The 16,266-nt window shown below is 54.4% G+C and overlaps 2 protein-coding genes across 6 annotated transcripts in view; both read left to right on the top strand.

Annotated features, from left to right (window-relative positions):
• Window positions 1-4,529, top strand: part of MED12 (mediator complex subunit 12) — a 37,023-nt gene extending 32,494 nt beyond the window's left edge. The window contains exons 42-44 of one of the 2 annotated variants that reach the window (XM_065846414.2): window positions 1,659-1,844; window positions 2,009-2,090; window positions 4,091-4,529. In XM_065846414.2, coding sequence (XP_065702486.1) covers window positions 1,659-1,844; window positions 2,009-2,090; window positions 4,091-4,134 — 312 coding nt within the window. In that variant the 3' untranslated portion in view covers window positions 4,135-4,529. Of the gene's footprint in view, window positions 1-1,655; window positions 1,845-2,008; window positions 2,091-4,090 lie in introns of both variants that reach the window. The other variant, XM_065846413.2, reaches the window with a different exon arrangement.
• A 4,427-nt stretch (window positions 4,530-8,956) lies between these two features.
• The window catches only part of NLGN3 (neuroligin 3), a 39,850-nt gene continuing 32,540 nt past the window's right edge, over window positions 8,957-16,266 (top strand). For 3 of the 4 annotated variants that reach the window (XM_065846195.2, XM_065846194.2, XM_065846193.2), the window contains exon 1: window positions 8,957-9,052. The gene's annotated coding sequence lies outside the window, so the exon portion shown is untranslated. The remainder of the gene's footprint in view (window positions 9,053-16,266) is intronic. The other variant, XM_071813523.1, reaches the window with a different exon arrangement.

Below are 16,266 nucleotides of genomic sequence, written 5' to 3'. Positions count from 1 at the left end.
CCTATGTACCTTCAGCTTTTAGCTGACCTTTCTTGGTTGCTTTAAAAAAAAGTGGAGTGCCCCAAATCTCCCCTGTTGCTGTCACTCGTGCTGCATTAGCAGAGGTGTTCCAGATGCAGAACAGACTCCTGGTGCTTCATTTGACTGTTGGGTTGCAGTGGCTTGTGGAAACGAGGGTTGACCTTTTGGTTTGTCTTGTGTGGGTTGGTAGTCAGCTGTCGAAGAAGGTAGAACATGAAATCAAGAGGGGTATCCTGGCTCCTTTAGTCAGTCTTCTGCTTTCTTGTGTACCCAGGTCATACTGTCCATTTCAAGAACCTAAGTGGCCAAACTGGTTTGAGATGGAAGTTTGGAGGCTGTTCTAGAAACTCATTCCCTTTGGGTTGAATCCTTGATCCCAGCCTCAGCGTGTTTGTGACTGGGTCTTGTATCCAGTTACTATTGTCCACTGTGTCCTGTTGTTTACTGGCTCTTTCTCTCTGGTGTTTACCCAACATATTCTTAGGGAGCACTTGCAGCTTCCACAGGTCAGGTTTATCTAACCTACTCTCATAAGATTCTGACCCTTCTCCTGATTGTACTTTTGTCTGTTTTCTGAGTTTGTTCAAGGTTTGAACCTTACCCTTTTGAGTCAGTGATCGGAACTCTAGCTAACATCACTGTGTTGTTTGGTTTTTTTATTGTAGCATTAGTAGTTTTCTATTTCTGCTAGAAATTTTTCTGTTGATCTAGAGAGTTCAAAACTACGTTGGCACATGGGAGAAATGTCTGAAAATTAGGAGAAATGAAAAAAACATGATATTTCTGGGTATATTCTGACTCCAGATTCAACATGCTGAATATTTTCAACATGACTAGTTCTGTCAACATCTAGGTTGGAGCACTGCACCCAGTTTTATCTGCATCCTTTTACTGAAGTGCAACACCAGCTGGCATGAGTAGCAGAGAATGGCAGCAAGACAGATCAAAGAGCTGGGGAATGTGACTGAGAAGGAAAGGCTGAAATAGCTGGGTGTTGAGATAGAGAGGCAGAGACAAGAGGTGAGATAAGTCTCCAAATTTCTTGTCTTCAAAAAAAGCCAAAAAAACATATCTGTTCTTGTCCCTTGGCTGTAGGACAAGAAATGGCCTTAAATCATAATGTATGAGATTCAGGGTAGAGATTAGGGAAAACTCCAATAGTCGAGTGACTCTGACCTGGAGTGGATGACGTAGGGAGGTTTTAGGAGCTCTGTTGCTACCTGTGGAAACATTTTGAGAACAGGTCAGGCAAATAGTGAAGTTTGTATTGCTGATCTTAATGAGGAGGCAAGAGATGAACCAGACAACTTCTTGAGGTAGCTCTTAGTTGTTTTCTATCGTGTATCTTGTTTGCTCCCAGTCATTCCCCAGCTGACCAGTAGACTTCTAGTTCTCCTCCTGCCATCTGTTGATACCTCATCTTGCAGACAAACTTACTGTCACTGTATTTCTTGCCATTTCTCAACCTGGGGAAGGGTCCTGGTGAAATCTGGGTGATTTTGATACCTGTAAGGAAAATGATGTAGTAGAGTATGTTATTGCATGGAACATCATTCCTCCGCCAGCCCTTCCTGTGCCCTGTTGCTGTGTGCATTGCCCAGACAGTTCACAGATGCTCCCTTCTCTTTTCACAGCAGCAACAGCAGCAGCAACAGCAGCAACAGCAGCAGCAGCAACAACAACAGCAGCAGCAGCCACAGCCGCCGCAACCGCCACAGCCGCAGCCCCAGCAGCAGCCCCAGGTCTCCACAGTGCCTCAGCCACAGGCGCAGGGCCAGCCACCGGGGCTGGGGATGCAGGCTCTTCCCCCCCAGCAGCCCATTGTGAGTGTTTTCTTGGAGGCAGAGGGATGTGATAATCCAGCACAAACCGAACGGTGTTCCACCTGCATCCCCTCCTTCTCCCACCCTGTGCTTCCCAGGGCTTGTGCGAATGCTGAGTTTGCCAGCCAGGTGGTGTGGTTATAATAACGTTTCTCTCTTTGCAGTTCCAGCGCCAGGGCCTTCAGCAGACACAGCAGCAGCAGCAAACAGCTGCTCTGGTTCGACAGCTTCAACAGCAGCTTTCCAGTAAGCCTTAGTGTTCTTGATCGTGTCCCTAGTCTCCTCACCCCTGTTTTCTATTGCAGGTACCCTGGTGTAGAGAAGCAAGGCCAAGCCAGAGTGAGGCCATAAACTATGCTGGCAGGGAGGTGGCATCAGGATTTGGAGCTTCTGGCCCAAGGGGGCACAGCAGCAGGGCAGGCAGTGTTTGCCAGCTTGCGAGCAACCTTCCAGGCCTTCCTTCTGCTGCCTGCAGAGGGACGAGAGAGCTGAGCTTTTTTAAGGCCTGCCATGCAGCTTTCCAAAAAGGATCCAGTCTGCAGCTTTAAAGCATTCAGAGGTGTTTGCTGCATATGTCCTCAAAGGGACACAGGGAAGCTGTAATCCTGGGATACTCACTTGATGGCTGACCCTGAGATGCTGTGCTTGTGTTGCGATCAGAGCAAGGCTTCTTGGAGGCAGGGAGGGTACTCTGGGAAGTGTTGCTGCACACCTGCTGTGTTTGCGGTGTCCTGTGGGCTTCTATGGCTGCCATCACAGATGGGAATGGCACAACTGGTGTTCAGCCTGGCACCATGTTCCTATAATCTCCATGGAACTACTGGCTGGGGGATCTAGAAACAGAACCCAGTGTCTGTGCTGTTCGCTTCTGAATGGCCCACTGTTTTACTGTCACCTCACTGGCTTTTCTGCCATAAAAATGCCCAGAAATGGACTGCACAGTATTTTTTGCAGTGCGTTCAGTGTGACAGTGTACTAGATGTAATAACGTGTGGAGTAGGGACTTGGAAGTTTTGCTTATACTTGTTCCCTGATGGAAAATTCTTAGTCTTTGTAACAAAAAAAAATCCTTGCCAAACCTTGCCAAAGTTCTAATGTGCTAAGTTTGCCACTAGCCTGATTCACAAACCACGAGTCTGTGCAAGGATTCAGCCAGGACATTCAAGTATAGGAAGACCTCATATAAGAATCTGAATATAGCAGAATAGCCATATTTTTGTATCTTGTCTGTACAGAAAACGGGGCTGTTTTATATGGAACAGGTGCGTGGGTCCAAGGCAGCCATGTGTCACCATGTAGCTTCCATGCTTCCTCATTGGGTTCCACTAGGAACCATCTGGAGTTCTTATTTGTAGCGCCTGAGATGGAGTGGAAAGCAGGACATAAATCAAGAACAGCCTGTAGGAGGGGGACAAGAATACTTTGGGCCCAGGACAGGCTGTGTTAGGCCCTGGGGTGTCCCTGGGTGTTGCATAGTCCAGTAGAGTTGAGAATGAGAGCAGGGTGGCCAGGCTACACTGATACCCTTTTGCTTAGTCTGACTTAAGGTCAAGCATGCTGATGGGTCTTCAGGAGAAAAACTGCAGAGTTTTATTATTAATTGGATGGTACCCAAGTATACTGTGAGCACTGTACATCACAAAACTTCAATCCCACCTGTCTGGAAGTTCATGAGGTTCTTGAATGTAACTTTACCATGTTTCCTACCCTTTTTGTGCTATCTGGAAGTCCTTTGGGCATGTTCTTCATTTGTACTGAGATACTGACAGGGAGCCAGGATAGTTGTCTCTGAAACCTTCACTAACTCTGCCTTCCGTGTGTACTTCAGAATGAGTGTTTGACACAAGCTGTCTGAGCAGCTTGTGTGGCTGCAGGTGTTGCACAATCTTATTTCTGATTTTGAAAGAAAATCAGCCCTATAATTTATCCATAAACCCGTCCTCCCAGCTTGCTGCCACCTTTCAGGGCTTTGTTACGGTGCACAATTCCACCAGAGATCTCCTCTGGAGAAGCTTCAGAATCGGGACTGGCACATATCTGTTTCTTCCTCAAAGAATGTGAGGTCCTGACTGTGCTGCTGCCTAAAGGCTCAGACAAATGAGCAGAGCAGGGAGTGCCATAAAGGTTATATTTTTCTTCTCACTGGCAGCGACACACTCCTCATACTGGGCTGGTTATGTGGGGAGAGGGATCTCTTTTTTTGAACCAGACTTTGTGACTGCCTAACTCTGTCTTGACCCTAACAGATACACAGACACAGCAGAACAACAACCCTTTTGGACGCTACTGATCTGGGGCACTTCAGCCTGATCCAGGAGGGGAGACATCACTGTGGACTGCGTACAGCCTCTTCAGCCTGGCCCACAAACTGGGGCTGCCCCCAACCTCTGTCCCTGGGTCTGTGCCCCCGTGCTGCTGCTGCCCGTCTCGCAGGGAGATGCCAGGAGGATGGTTTTATTGTACAGATAAAGTGTTTTTACTATCTGATTTCTACAAACGTTTACGGAGATCCCTTGTGGCTATTAGTCTCCCTTCCCACTTTGGTTTCAGTTTTTACTCAGTTTTTAGTATTTTTGTTAAAATAATAATTAAGACATTGTAAAATTTTGTACTTTATTTATACCAGATGAACCCCGTACTGCAGACATTCTCGGATGAATACAGAGAGCTTACTTTGCAAAAGGAGTGTGTATTCAGAGCCTGCCTTTCCTCCTCGACCCTCCTCCCAGTACAGCCCAGCAGCACCTCTGCACGTGGTCTTTATCTCTTTCTCAGTAGAACTCATGTCTGTGTTTTCAGCTTTTGTGAATGGCTAAACGGTTTGGTTTGGGAAAGAAAGCCCTTCTTCCCTGTCTGTCTCATAAGCTGGTGTTCACATGCTCGCAAGGGTTTGCACAAGCTTTGCAGGATTTGTATGTTGATTAAGAGCTTTACTAGTAGTCTGGGGCATGTTCCACCAGGACAGAGGTACAAAGCAAAGAGGGAGTTATATTGCAGGGTAATTGAGTCCTCATGAGCCCAGCTTCCCTGCCACAGCAGTTCCTGAGATGCTCCAGCTGGTATCTCTGCAGTCAAGGAGGAGCTGCAGCCTGAGTGCACTCACAACACTTCTCATTGCAGCATGGGTTTGCTGATAAGCACCAGGGCTCCTCTGCTAGCTCCTTCCTGACAGACACCGTGCCTTTGCTGGATGAGTAACATTCTGCATTTCAACTTTTGACCTGGCTAATGCAGCCTGCTGGCATGGAGACTCATCTCTGTAGCAGGCTGCTTTAGCTTAGTGCTCTCCATTCCTACTGTCTGTGAAACCTGGAAACCACCATCACCAGTGCCTTTCTTCTATCTTTGGTTCTTCCTCAGCAATTTGTGGACCATTTGACCTGTGGTCCCCCTGGTAGCTTTTCTTGGCCAATGTCCTTCCTTCTGTCCCATCTCTGTGGGATGTGGTGAGGTTCGCAGGGATTCACGGGAGAGCTGCGGTTGTGTCTAAGAGCAAACAAACGCTTCTGTAGGACTGACCAGAGCCAGAAGGCAAACTTGTGGAGCGAAGAAGGAGAGATTTTGGGGCTCGAGCCCTCAGCTGTGCTCAGGTTGCTGTGAGGAATGCCGGTGACCCAGGGCAGTGACTTGTGTGCTGGCTGATGGGTCAGCATCTTCTGCCCCAAAAATGAGCTGAGCCTTTTCCTGTGAGCAAGTGGGTGGCTGTTCTTGGGGACAGCTGTATGAGCTGCCTGGCAGTACCCCTACACTGTTCCCTGCTTGTCCCCAAACTGCACCACTCCTGCCATGTTGTTGCAGGTGAGTTGGAAGGTGTTGCTGGCCAGACCTGGTGGAGATGACCTCCTTTGTTAATGAGAACAGACAGATGTGTGTGCAGGGCTGCTTCCTCTGTGCATCCCTTCTCATGAGGATCATGCTGGGGAGCAGCCTGTCTGGTCCCTCATCCCTCCATGTCCCAGGGGAGGCTGGTGCCAGGGGCTCTGCTTGTCCCCAGCCAGTGCTTGGGTGACTTGAAGGTAGAAGCACTGCTCACAGCCATGGCTGTGCCAGCTGGCCCCTGTTCTGAGGGACCTGTGACTGGGACAGGAGGGCTGTGCTCCTCCCATCCTGCCTGAGGTGGGGTCAGGGACTGTCCTGGGGCCAGTGGAGCTGCAGCGTGGGGAGCTGGGCCCAGTCTCTGTGCAGAACAAGCCCCTATTCCTGGTGTGTGCGGCCGTGGCCAGCAGCCCCCTCCCCTGCCAGCACTGGGAGGCAGCTGAGCCTGCGCCAGGTGGCATCTTGGATGCTGCCTTTTGCATCGCTGCCGTGCTGGAGGTGGGAGGAGGGCGGCTTCGCAGCAGCCTGCGCCGGAGCGGGTGGCAGAAGGCACCATGGCCACGGGCGGCTTTGGGCAGGGGTGCAGTGGAATGCTGCTTGCGTGGTAGCTGTGGCAGGGCTGGGGTGCTGCAGCAGGAGAGCATGGAGTCAGGTGCTGACCTCCTGCTTTGTGCACTTCAGGACCTCAGTGATCTGGTGAAAGTGCCCCAGGGACTGCCCTGCCATTCTGGAGAAAAGGGAACGACTTGTCCCTCCCTGGGACCAGGTGTCTGCTGCAAGGTGACCCTGCTTTATTGCATGGCCAAGCAATAAGGCTGCCTCTGCTCTTCCCTCCTGCAAAAGGCTCCTCCTAGCCATGCCAGCTGCTTGTGGGATGAGCAGGACTTCAGAGCTCCATGATGGTGACAGACCCAGGGTTGCCTGTGTCAAAGACCCCACATGACCCTCTGGCTGCCCAGAGGCTTCTAGCAGGTGCAGGAGGCTGTGTGGGGACATGGGGACTGGGGCAAGACCTGGTCATGGTACAGAGCATGTTTGGGGAGCTGCACTCTGCCCAGCCTGGCCACATGTCTTGCAGCTGCTGTGCTATATGTTAACGCTGAGCTGTGGTGGTTTTAAGCAGGTCTGACAGCTTCCCGCCCTTCTGCTCCTTCTCTGAGTCATGGCTAAATGCTGCTTGTGACAGAGCCAAAGGTGACCAGATGGATTTTATTACACGCTGCCCATTGAGTAAGGCATCCAGCTGCCCTGCTGTGGCCACCAGTCCAGGCTGGGCAGTGTGTGTCTAGTGCTGGGCTCCCTGGGGCCAGCACCAAGGGGTGCCTGGGCAGGATCCACAGGTAGTGTGTGCAGGCAGTGTTGCACAGTGCACACCCAGCATGTGTGGAGAAGCCTGAGATTGCACAACGTTTGCACGATGGGGTGATGGGTGGGCAGGAGCAGGTTGTGCCCACCCACTCCACCTGACCACCTGTCACATGTGGTTCCCTTGGACCATGTCCTGGCCAAAGGTGGCTTGTCAGGCACTGTCAGAGCTGGTGATGAGCAAGAAAATCCACCACTGCCCACTCTGGCAGCTGAAGCCAGGAGTAGAGCAGCTCTGTGAGCACCCAACCCTCCCTGTGAGGTGCCCATGGTGGGGAGCAGGCCATGAGGCACTACTGCAGCCGTGTACCATGACCCTGTCCTGGGCTGGTTTTGCTGGGCAGCAGGACACAGGGAGCCCTGCCTGCTGTAGGGCAGCCCAGCACCAGTGCAGGGGCCTCTTCAAGATGCTTTTCAGGGCCAATGAACCCTGCTGGGCATGGGGCAGGGCTGTGCATCCATCCCAGGGAGTGCCGGACCATGTTGTCTGCTCAACGGCATGCAGGGTGGCAATGCGTAGCTCAACCTGCCTATAACAGGCCAGCAACAAAGTCATTCAGGCTGCCAACCACCAACAATCAGCCCCTTGAAGAGGGAGCAGAGCAGGAAAGCTCTGACCTGCTCTGCAGCAGTGGCTGGAAGGCACTAGGGCGGGTGAAACTCAACCTGTGTTGAGGTACAGGGATCTCTCTGTGGCTGCATGTTCACCAGCTCAGTGCATGTACCGGTGGCTTGTGGCAGAGCCAAAATAAATGCCTGCCCTTCACATGTTGCTGCACGAGCATCTTAAATGGGAAGCAGCAGCTGCTCTGTGGAGCCTGGGTAGGGTCTGGGTTGCAGCTCTGACAGTGGGAGGGAGGCAGAGCCCAGTCTCCTCGCCTGGATCGGAAAGCATGGAGGTGTCTGCTTGTCTTCCTCTTTAATCAGGTATCGTGGCTGATGCTGCCCTGGCTATGGCAGAGAGATGCAGAGACCAGACACATCCAGCAGGACCCAAATCCATGCCCTGTTTTAAATGATTTCTGTAATCCTATCAGACCAGAACTGTAACAGAGAGGTAGCCCCACCATGGGCAGAGACAGGCTGGAGGAGAGGCAGCTCCTGTGTACAGGAGAGGAAGGTGTCCCTGTGCTGGGGAGGGGCATGCTAGCAGGAAAGGGGAATGACAGAGGTGGTGGATCTTGCTGCTGGGGCATATGGGGCTGTGGCTGCTGAGTCCACAGCCCGGTGCATGGCATGGGGTGGACAAGCGGCATGAGGTGGACAAGTGGCACAGTAGCCCCTGGCCCCAGGATTGACGCTGGGGTGGGGCATCCCATACTGTGGAGTCCTCCCTGGAAGGATGTTGGTGCTGGACGGCATGGGGTGCTCCAGCTGCTGTGTCGTGTGCCAGGGCAGCACAGCCCAGGACCATGTGAGGGGCTGGAGGAGATCTATGCAGAGAGGGTGGAGTGGGTGCAGTGGGGCAGGATTCTGGGTGCCCAGAATGGTGCAGGATGCCCAGGGTAGAAAAGGATGCCCAGGGTGGCACGGGGACACCCTCACAGATGGTTTCTTTTGTTGGGGTGGTGCAGGGTGTCCCAGGGTGTGCAGGTGTCCCGGTCGGGACGGTGGGGGTTACCGCTGCCCCCCAGGGCCGGTAGCTGGGCAGGCCCGGGGGGATCCCAGGGGGTGCAGATGCGATCACTGCCGGTACCCAATGGGCGCGGTACCGATCTGCGCGATGCTCGGCGGGTGCGACGTCCCGTTGGCGCAGTACCCGGTGTGGTGCAGATCCCGGGGCGAGCGGTACCGGGCCTGGCCAGCGCAGCGGCAGGGCCGTGCGATGCCCGACCGGTGCGGTACCGGTACCGGGCGGCGGTGCCGGCGGCGGCAGGGAAGGGGTGCTGCGGTACGGCCCCTCCCCCGCCCGCCCCCGCCGTGCACGCGCCGCGCGCTCCCGGTGCGGGGTCGGGCCGGACTGAGCTGAGCGCGGGGCGCGGAGCTGCCGCCACCGGCATGGCCAAGCCGCGCCGCCGCCCCCGACGGTGAGTGCGCCCCGCCCCGCCCCGCCCGGTCTGGCCCGGCCCGGCCCGGCCCGGCCCGGCCCGCGATGGCTCTTGCTGGGGAGGAGGGTCGGGTGAGACCGGAGCGGCCCCACGGCGCGGGGCTGGGGCTGGCCACTGCGGCGGTGATAGGGCTCCCGGGACGGGGGTGGCCGGGAGCTGGTCCCACTCCTGATCCCGGTTCCCGGTCCGAGTCCCGGTCGTAGCGCAGGGCGTTCGAGCCCAAGCATCGGGGCGGGGCGCGGCGGGGGTTAACGGGTGGGGCCGAGCGCGGCTGCGGGTAACGGCGGGGGTTAACGGGGCCGGATGAGCGGCCGCGGCGAGCCGGCGGGTTGCCATGGCGACGCGCTGAAAGGGGGATTGTGCGCCCGCCTCAGCTGCGCGGCCCCCGCCCGCATCCCCGGCCCGGGGCCGCCCGGTTCCGCTCGGCTCAGCCCAGCACGGAGCGGGGAGCAGGGGCTGTCCCGGCTCGGACGCTCCCGCCCCCAGGGACTGGGATCCTCCCCGGGGCTATCGGGGGGGCTAGAGGCGCCGGTGCAGGTGGGATCGGTTATTTGGGGTGCAAGGATGTGCCTGGCACTGCCCGGTGCGAGGCTGCTGGTGTGAGCATCCCCAGGTCAAGGGCAGGCAGGAGATTCCCTTGGCACAGTTTATTTGGCATAGCACAGGGAATGACATTAGTCATTGGGTTTCCAGAGCAAAAGTGTCTCTCTCTCAGGCAGGGGGCCGGGGTGGAGCAGGGTCGGTGTCAAATTGGGGCTCTGTCATGCTGGCTGTGCTCATCCCTGAGCAGGGTGGTGGATCAGGCACGTGGTGCAGGGTAGCAGGGTTGCTAGTGGCTCCACCAACGTGTGCTGTGGCTGGAGTCAGCACTGCTCACCTGAGCTTGGCTCTATCACGCTTGAAGACACAGAGCAGGATGAGGGTGGTGGGTGATGGTTAGCGACAGCACCTGTCCGTGTACGGTGTTGTTGGCAGCAAGGGAGAGGAGAAGTGGTGAGAGACACGAGGCCTTTGGCCAGCCAGAATCTTTCTGGACCGCATTCTAACAAATGGTGACACCCCCAGTGCCTTTCCAAGGCCACAGACCGACCTCGAGGAGGTGACTCTGGACGCTGGGATTTTCCTTCTGTCCTTTGAGGTGCCTCATCCCATGCTGCTGCCGGCCTGGCCCCAGGCAACGGCAAAGGCGCTGGAGGGGCCCCTACAGCTGGACAAGTGTAGGTGCAGTGGGAGGGCTGACAGACCCAGCTCCCCTTGAGCCCCTGCGCTGGCCGTACCTCACATCAGCCTGGTGGGACCTCCTTCCTCTGGAAACCGGGGTGCTCTGTGGAATCAGGTGTAAGGGGTGAATGTGTCCCCAGAGAGGAAGCTGCACGTTGCCAACGCATGGGTCATTCTTGGCTCTGGGAAAGGCATGTACCGTCTTTTCTCCCTGCTCTGCACCAAAGCACCTGTGCCAACCCTCAGCACAGGGCTGGGTGCCCAGAGGTCCCCATTGGAGCAGATCTCCTGCTCTGCACACTGCATGGGGCCACCACCAGTGCGGGTGTCTGCAAAATGGTTAAAGTCTGACATTTAGAGGTCACACTTTTAGCATCGTGCATGTGTTCGCTTCATTTGCATTTGCAGTTAGCCCAGCTCAAGGCTTTGCCACTCGCATGTGCAGTTGCCATGGTTACATGTGCAGTCAGGATGTGGAGTTTGGTTGGACACCTGCAAACATGCAGCTCTCAACCTCCGGAGCACCAGGGCATGAGCGAAAGCCACTGAGATGCAGGGTAGCCCTCAGCTCTGGGCATGTGAGCCCTGCACAGTGATGCACTGAGGAAATGAAGTTGCAATGCCCGTCTTGGCAGGGTCTGCATGCTACTGCCTTGCACAGCCTCCAACTGCCCATATTCAACATGCATGTGCAACTAGGGCAGCACTGTTGGCGAGGAAGGGTGCCAAGGGTTGTTGCCCTGGACCTTATATCTGGGGCTGCCTCCTTCCCAGGCTTGGTGCAGAGGCTCTTCTCCCAAAGGGCTGGGGAGAAGTTGCTCGAGAGCAGGGTGGCGAGGATGAGCAGAGCCTGGGAGTTGTGAGCAGAGCTGCTGTGCAGGCTGGCAGTGCCTTGTCTGCAGACAGGGGCCTGCCAAGGCTTCAGAAGGCAGCGTGAGAACTGGCAGAGTGCTGTGCTGAGACTCCAGCTGTGGTGACTGCATCTTTCCTGGCTCTCTGTGAGGTCTGCTCTGGGCGCTCAGGTCAAGCACAAGACAGGGACCCAGTCCAGGTGCCATTTGACCAGGATCACTGTGAGTCTGTGAGCAAGGAGATGTGACTGTCAAAATTCTCTGGCAGGTCCACATTGGCCTTGTCTTTGTGTCAAGGGAGGAGTTTTGGGAGAGCAGGTATGGAAGGGACCTTGAGGTTATTGAGTCTGTAAGCTCCACCTACACCATTCCTGAGCTCAGTCAGCTCCAAAACCTCCCTGGCCGCAGTGGTTCTGCTGCCTTCCAAGCAGTTTGCTGCCGTCTTCGTGTGCCATTCCTGCTAGGAGCTACTTCCACACAGCAGGCAGGGGAGAAGGAAAGTCCTCTTAGCTGTTCAGGAGCAACTGTGGCCTCAGACAGACTGGTGTGGGGTGTCCATGCTGCACTGGTGACAGCTGGAGGAATCCAGTAACAGGAGGAGGATTGAAAAATGGGGGGGAGCAGTGGATGGAGACATGAAGCATGTGTCTGGGCATGAGCTGTGGAAGAGCCACGGAGGAACCCATGAAATCTCACAGCAAAACACAGAGGGGCTGAGTATCTGCTGTCCTGGGGCTATGCACCAGGTGCAGAGGGATGGGGCAGGGACAGCTTGGCTCTGTCCTTAGGGCTTTCAGTGCCCTGGGATGGGACAATTATTTGCTCCCTGTGGGATTCCAGGCAGAGACTCCTCCCCTGATGATCTGTGGTTATTGGCTGCCGCCTGGAAGATGCTTCTAAATCAGAGTCTGGCATTGGTACCTGATCCACAGCCACAGCCAGGGGTGTGCGTGGGTCTTGGGTCGGAACGGAAAGGAGGTGGTCACAGCCGGCCGGCAGGGACACACCAGCAGAAGGAGGCAGGGTGACTCCTGGTACCAGGGTGCTCAAGGAGAGCTGGGTTTGAGGACTGTGGCAGAGCTGAGCTGTGCTGCATAGTGGACTAAATGCTCCAGTGGTCTCCTAATGCTGGGGGCAGGGAGCGGGCTGTGACCAGCGCTGTGTGCTGCTGGCCTCAGCAGGATTCTGCAATGGGTGTGAGGGGAATGAATAAAAGGTCCTGCAATTGCCAGAGCTGGCAGTTTGAACCCACATCATTCAGACCCTGGAGCAAGTCTGACTGTGGGGAAATGGACATGAAGTGGGAGCAGTGGAAAGACACAGGGCTTCTGGCTGCAGCTGCCAGGTCCTGTCTGGTGCGTGCAGCCCTTGGAAGTTTTCCCTGGTTAGGAGGATATGTGCCATTTGTCTGGAGGCTTGTCTGGGCTTCTTAGCATTGGAGTGTTGTAGCCCACGATGAAACCTGTGTTCCTGATTAGTCTTGCCATTGTATGGAGAAACTCTGCCCTTGCAATATACTCCCTTTGCCATGTTGTCTGTCCGGCAGTGGGGCAGGCATGTGGCATGGTGCGGTGTGGGGGGGTTGTTTGTGAACAAGACTTTGTGCCGGGAAGCACTGTTTGGGCTGAGACTGCCTTGGCAAGAAGCTCAGCGGATTGTTGGTAAAGAAGCCTTGTTCCTGACACTGCAAAATGCAGAACAGTGGAGTAACATCTGTTATTTTCAAACTGCATCTCAGTGTGAGTGTATCCTGCAAGGTGCCTGGCAAGCAGAGCCAGAGCTTTGCCTACTGGCCAGATGCTCTAGCCATGCCAGCAGAGCAGGTGGCAAAGTTTGGGAAAGGTTACAAGACGGAGCATGTTATGGGGCTTGTAATTGAGGACAAGCCTTGTTTGGGTCTGGGCCTGGACTCCTGGGGCTCTCTGAGGGTGAGGATGGTTGGCAGAGGCTCATCAGGAAGGTTTTTGTGATGGGCTTGGGGAGGTGGGGGCTGAGAATGCCCTTTGGTGTGGGGATCAGAGGCTGCAGGGACTTTGCCTTCATCAGGCATTCATTAGCTGCTGCTCTAACGGAGTGGGAGAAGAAGCCCAAGTCTGCAGTGTGGCCAAAGTGTCCATGTGCCACTCACCATGGCAGTGGCCGTGTCCATCTTCTAGTGCCAGCACTCAGTGCTAAAGGAGTTGTGGAGGTGAGGCTGTGTGTCTGGCTGTCTTCACATCTTTCCTCTACCCTTACATGAGTCCAGGCATTGCTGAGCAACTTGAGGACTCGTGGGACCGTGATGCAGGAAAAGGGGCAGGGGCTGCTCTGTGTCTCTCTCTTTAGAGCTGCCCAAGGGAGCTTAGGAGAGACATGTGGCTGTTGAGATCATTGTGGAGTCAAATGCCTGGAAGTTGCAGCAGGAATGGTCAGAGGTCTGACAGCCTCTGAGCAAAAATAAATAAATAAAAAAATTAAAAACCAGCTAAATAAGGAAGGGTTCTTCAGACTGGAAAAGAAACAACAGAAGGTGGGTAAGGCACGCCTACAGGAGGCCAGGAGAGAAAAGATAGAGGTTAACTGTTCACTGTTTCTTTCCATGCAAGTACAAGGTCACATCAGATGAAGCTAGCAGGAGGTGCCAAAGAGGAGGAGGGGCATTGCTTCTCACAGACCTGCTATCAAACTGCCCAAGTCCTCAGAACAAGGTGTTAGGAAGAGTGAAACCTTACATTGAGGAGAAACAGGCTGAATTCAAGAAGGACAAGAGGTTTCCCCAGAATCAATAAATACAGCAAGATCCACCTCTGACTTGGGCTGTTGCTGAGCTGCAAATTGACTGACTACAGGCAAGAAAGTACATAGGGCAAGGTGGACCCTTAGTCTGAGCTGTTATTTTCATAACGTTGTGCCTGCCAGAGCCACGTGGAGCCAGGAGGGAGCACAGGGCTTTGGTAAATAACAATGGGTTTGTCCCCATCCAGCTCTGTGTTACTTTGCTTGGCACAGGGTGACAGATGCCTGCTCAGTCCTGGTTCCTCACTGAGAGCACAGGATGCTCTTCCCACATGATGAAGGTGCAGCTGGGGGAAGATGTGGGACCTGTGCTAAGCTCTCTGTTCCTCTGCCTCAACATCACAAGACCCTTTGCTGGAGACTTCTGTCAGACTTTTGTCCACTGAACAGCTGCTAATCTGGTTGGTTTGAAAATGGATGGCAATATCCCTGCCCTTCTGTGTTACCTGGCAGGAGTAGCAGAAGAGGAAGCAGAACTCTGCTTCCTCTGGTTTCCTGGGCACAGGCGCCTGCCTGACACACAGGCAGTGAAGCTGGAGTCTTGTCCTGGCATTGTCCCAGTTCCCTGGTACTCACTGCACGTGGTGGGCACCGTAGGATCACGGGGAATCTGATCTTCATCTCCCCCTTCTCCAGTCCCCTGGTTCTGCCTGTTCTCACATGTCAGGAAACATCAGTCTCAGTTTTGTTCCTGGTTTTATGCCCAGATGAGAAAAGACTCATGTCCCACTACCAGTGAGGCTCCAGTTCAGCCTTACCTTGGCACACGTGGTGTCCCAGAAGGCTGCCCCCCAGCTCCTCCTTGTGGGAGAAGCATCCCCAGGGATGAGCTGGGGATCTAGCAGTCCCCAGTGGGCTTTGGGTTCTGGGAGGCTGCAGGATGAGGCCAAGCAAAGTTGAAGCTCATGAAGAGGGTTCTACTGCCCATCCTTATGACTTCTAGGAGGACGCTGTCCATGAGGGCTGAGGGAAGTATCCAGCCAGCACAGTGGTGTCCTTGAAGCCACGAAACTGAAATCTGCCCTTGGTTAACAGCCCTAAGGGGACAGACCCTGTGCCTCAAGACAGAAACGATCTCTGTTTCTGTGTCATTGCCATTTGGGTCTCTGTTGCTGCTGGGGTCTTCCGGTGAGGATCTGAGGTTGCAGACTTGGACAGGGAGCTGCTGTACTTTGATGCTCATGACCTTAAGAGGAGCTAAATGGTTACCTGCTCTTTGTAACAAAATCCTTGTCCTGTGTCCACCAGGAATGATGCTTCAAAATGGGCATCTGCTGAGGCAGAGCTGTGCTTGGGGACCTCTGAGAAGCAGCAGGGAGCACAGGAGCCTTCGTGGCCCTGTTGATTGTCTTTCCTTGGCATTGCTGGTCCTTGTAGCCTGCCTGTATGCCCTGCTTCATCCTGGTCTGCTCCCTCAGGTGAGACAGGGTATCCCTAGGCTGCATGATTTGCTCCAGTCCAGCTTATTTCTTAACACTAGGCAGCCTTTACAGCAAAACACATTAAAGGATTTTTTTTTTCAAATGTTTTAGGTTTTCTGCTTTTTTTATGCTTGAGGATAGAAAATATGGGAGGAGAAAGCCACAAGCGAAAATAGAAAATACATTTTGGATTAAATTTGAACAGGCTTCCTTCCTAGCTGCTGGCCTGCTTGGCTGCCAGTCTTTAGCAAGCCCTGGTTGTTTGAGCGAGAGCCAGACTTTGTGTGCCCTGGCTGCAGACTAACCCTCCAACACCAGAGGGTTTCCATGGTCTTCTGATTGGTCACACCAAGCTTTTGTTTTGGTTTGGGAAGGTGAGCAGCTGACAGCTCTTGCTGAGGGCACGCTTCCCTGCTTGAGGTAGCTGCTCATCTTAGTTGAGTAGAGGTTGTTGTGTGATTGACCCGGACCATCTGACAGCTTGAGATCCTTCCAAGGTGACTGACACGGAATCTGTCTAGGCTGCCAGCTATATGTATGACCTGTGACGACGGCGGTCTCTGGTCGTGATGCCTATATGAACTCTTTATTTTGCTCACTGGAGCATGTAGCAAATCTTTGCATTTCCAAAGTTCCTGGGAAAGCCTTTAGGGTTTCTGGGGAAACCAGTAACTCTGGGACGGGCTTTTATCTTATTCAGCTGCAGACGGACACTTTTGGATGCCGTGCCAGCAGCATGTGTGGGTGGCTGTTGTACCAGGGCCCCCAGGGCTCCCCTTGCCCTGGTGCTGCCCCAAGCATGGAGGGCACTGCCAGCACCGTGGCAGCTCCTCTGTGAGCCAGTGACGGCTGCATGGGGCCAGTGGATTTGCCCAGGAGCTCCTCCACAGTCACCAGCCATTATCTTCGGTGCTGGCACTCGGCA

Source organism: Patagioenas fasciata, chromosome 11 (assembly GCF_037038585.1).
Source record: "Patagioenas fasciata isolate bPatFas1 chromosome 11, bPatFas1.hap1, whole genome shotgun sequence".
Taxonomy (NCBI): Eukaryota; Metazoa; Chordata; class Aves; order Columbiformes; family Columbidae; genus Patagioenas; species Patagioenas fasciata.
This window is presented reverse-complemented; position numbering and strand designations above follow the sequence as displayed.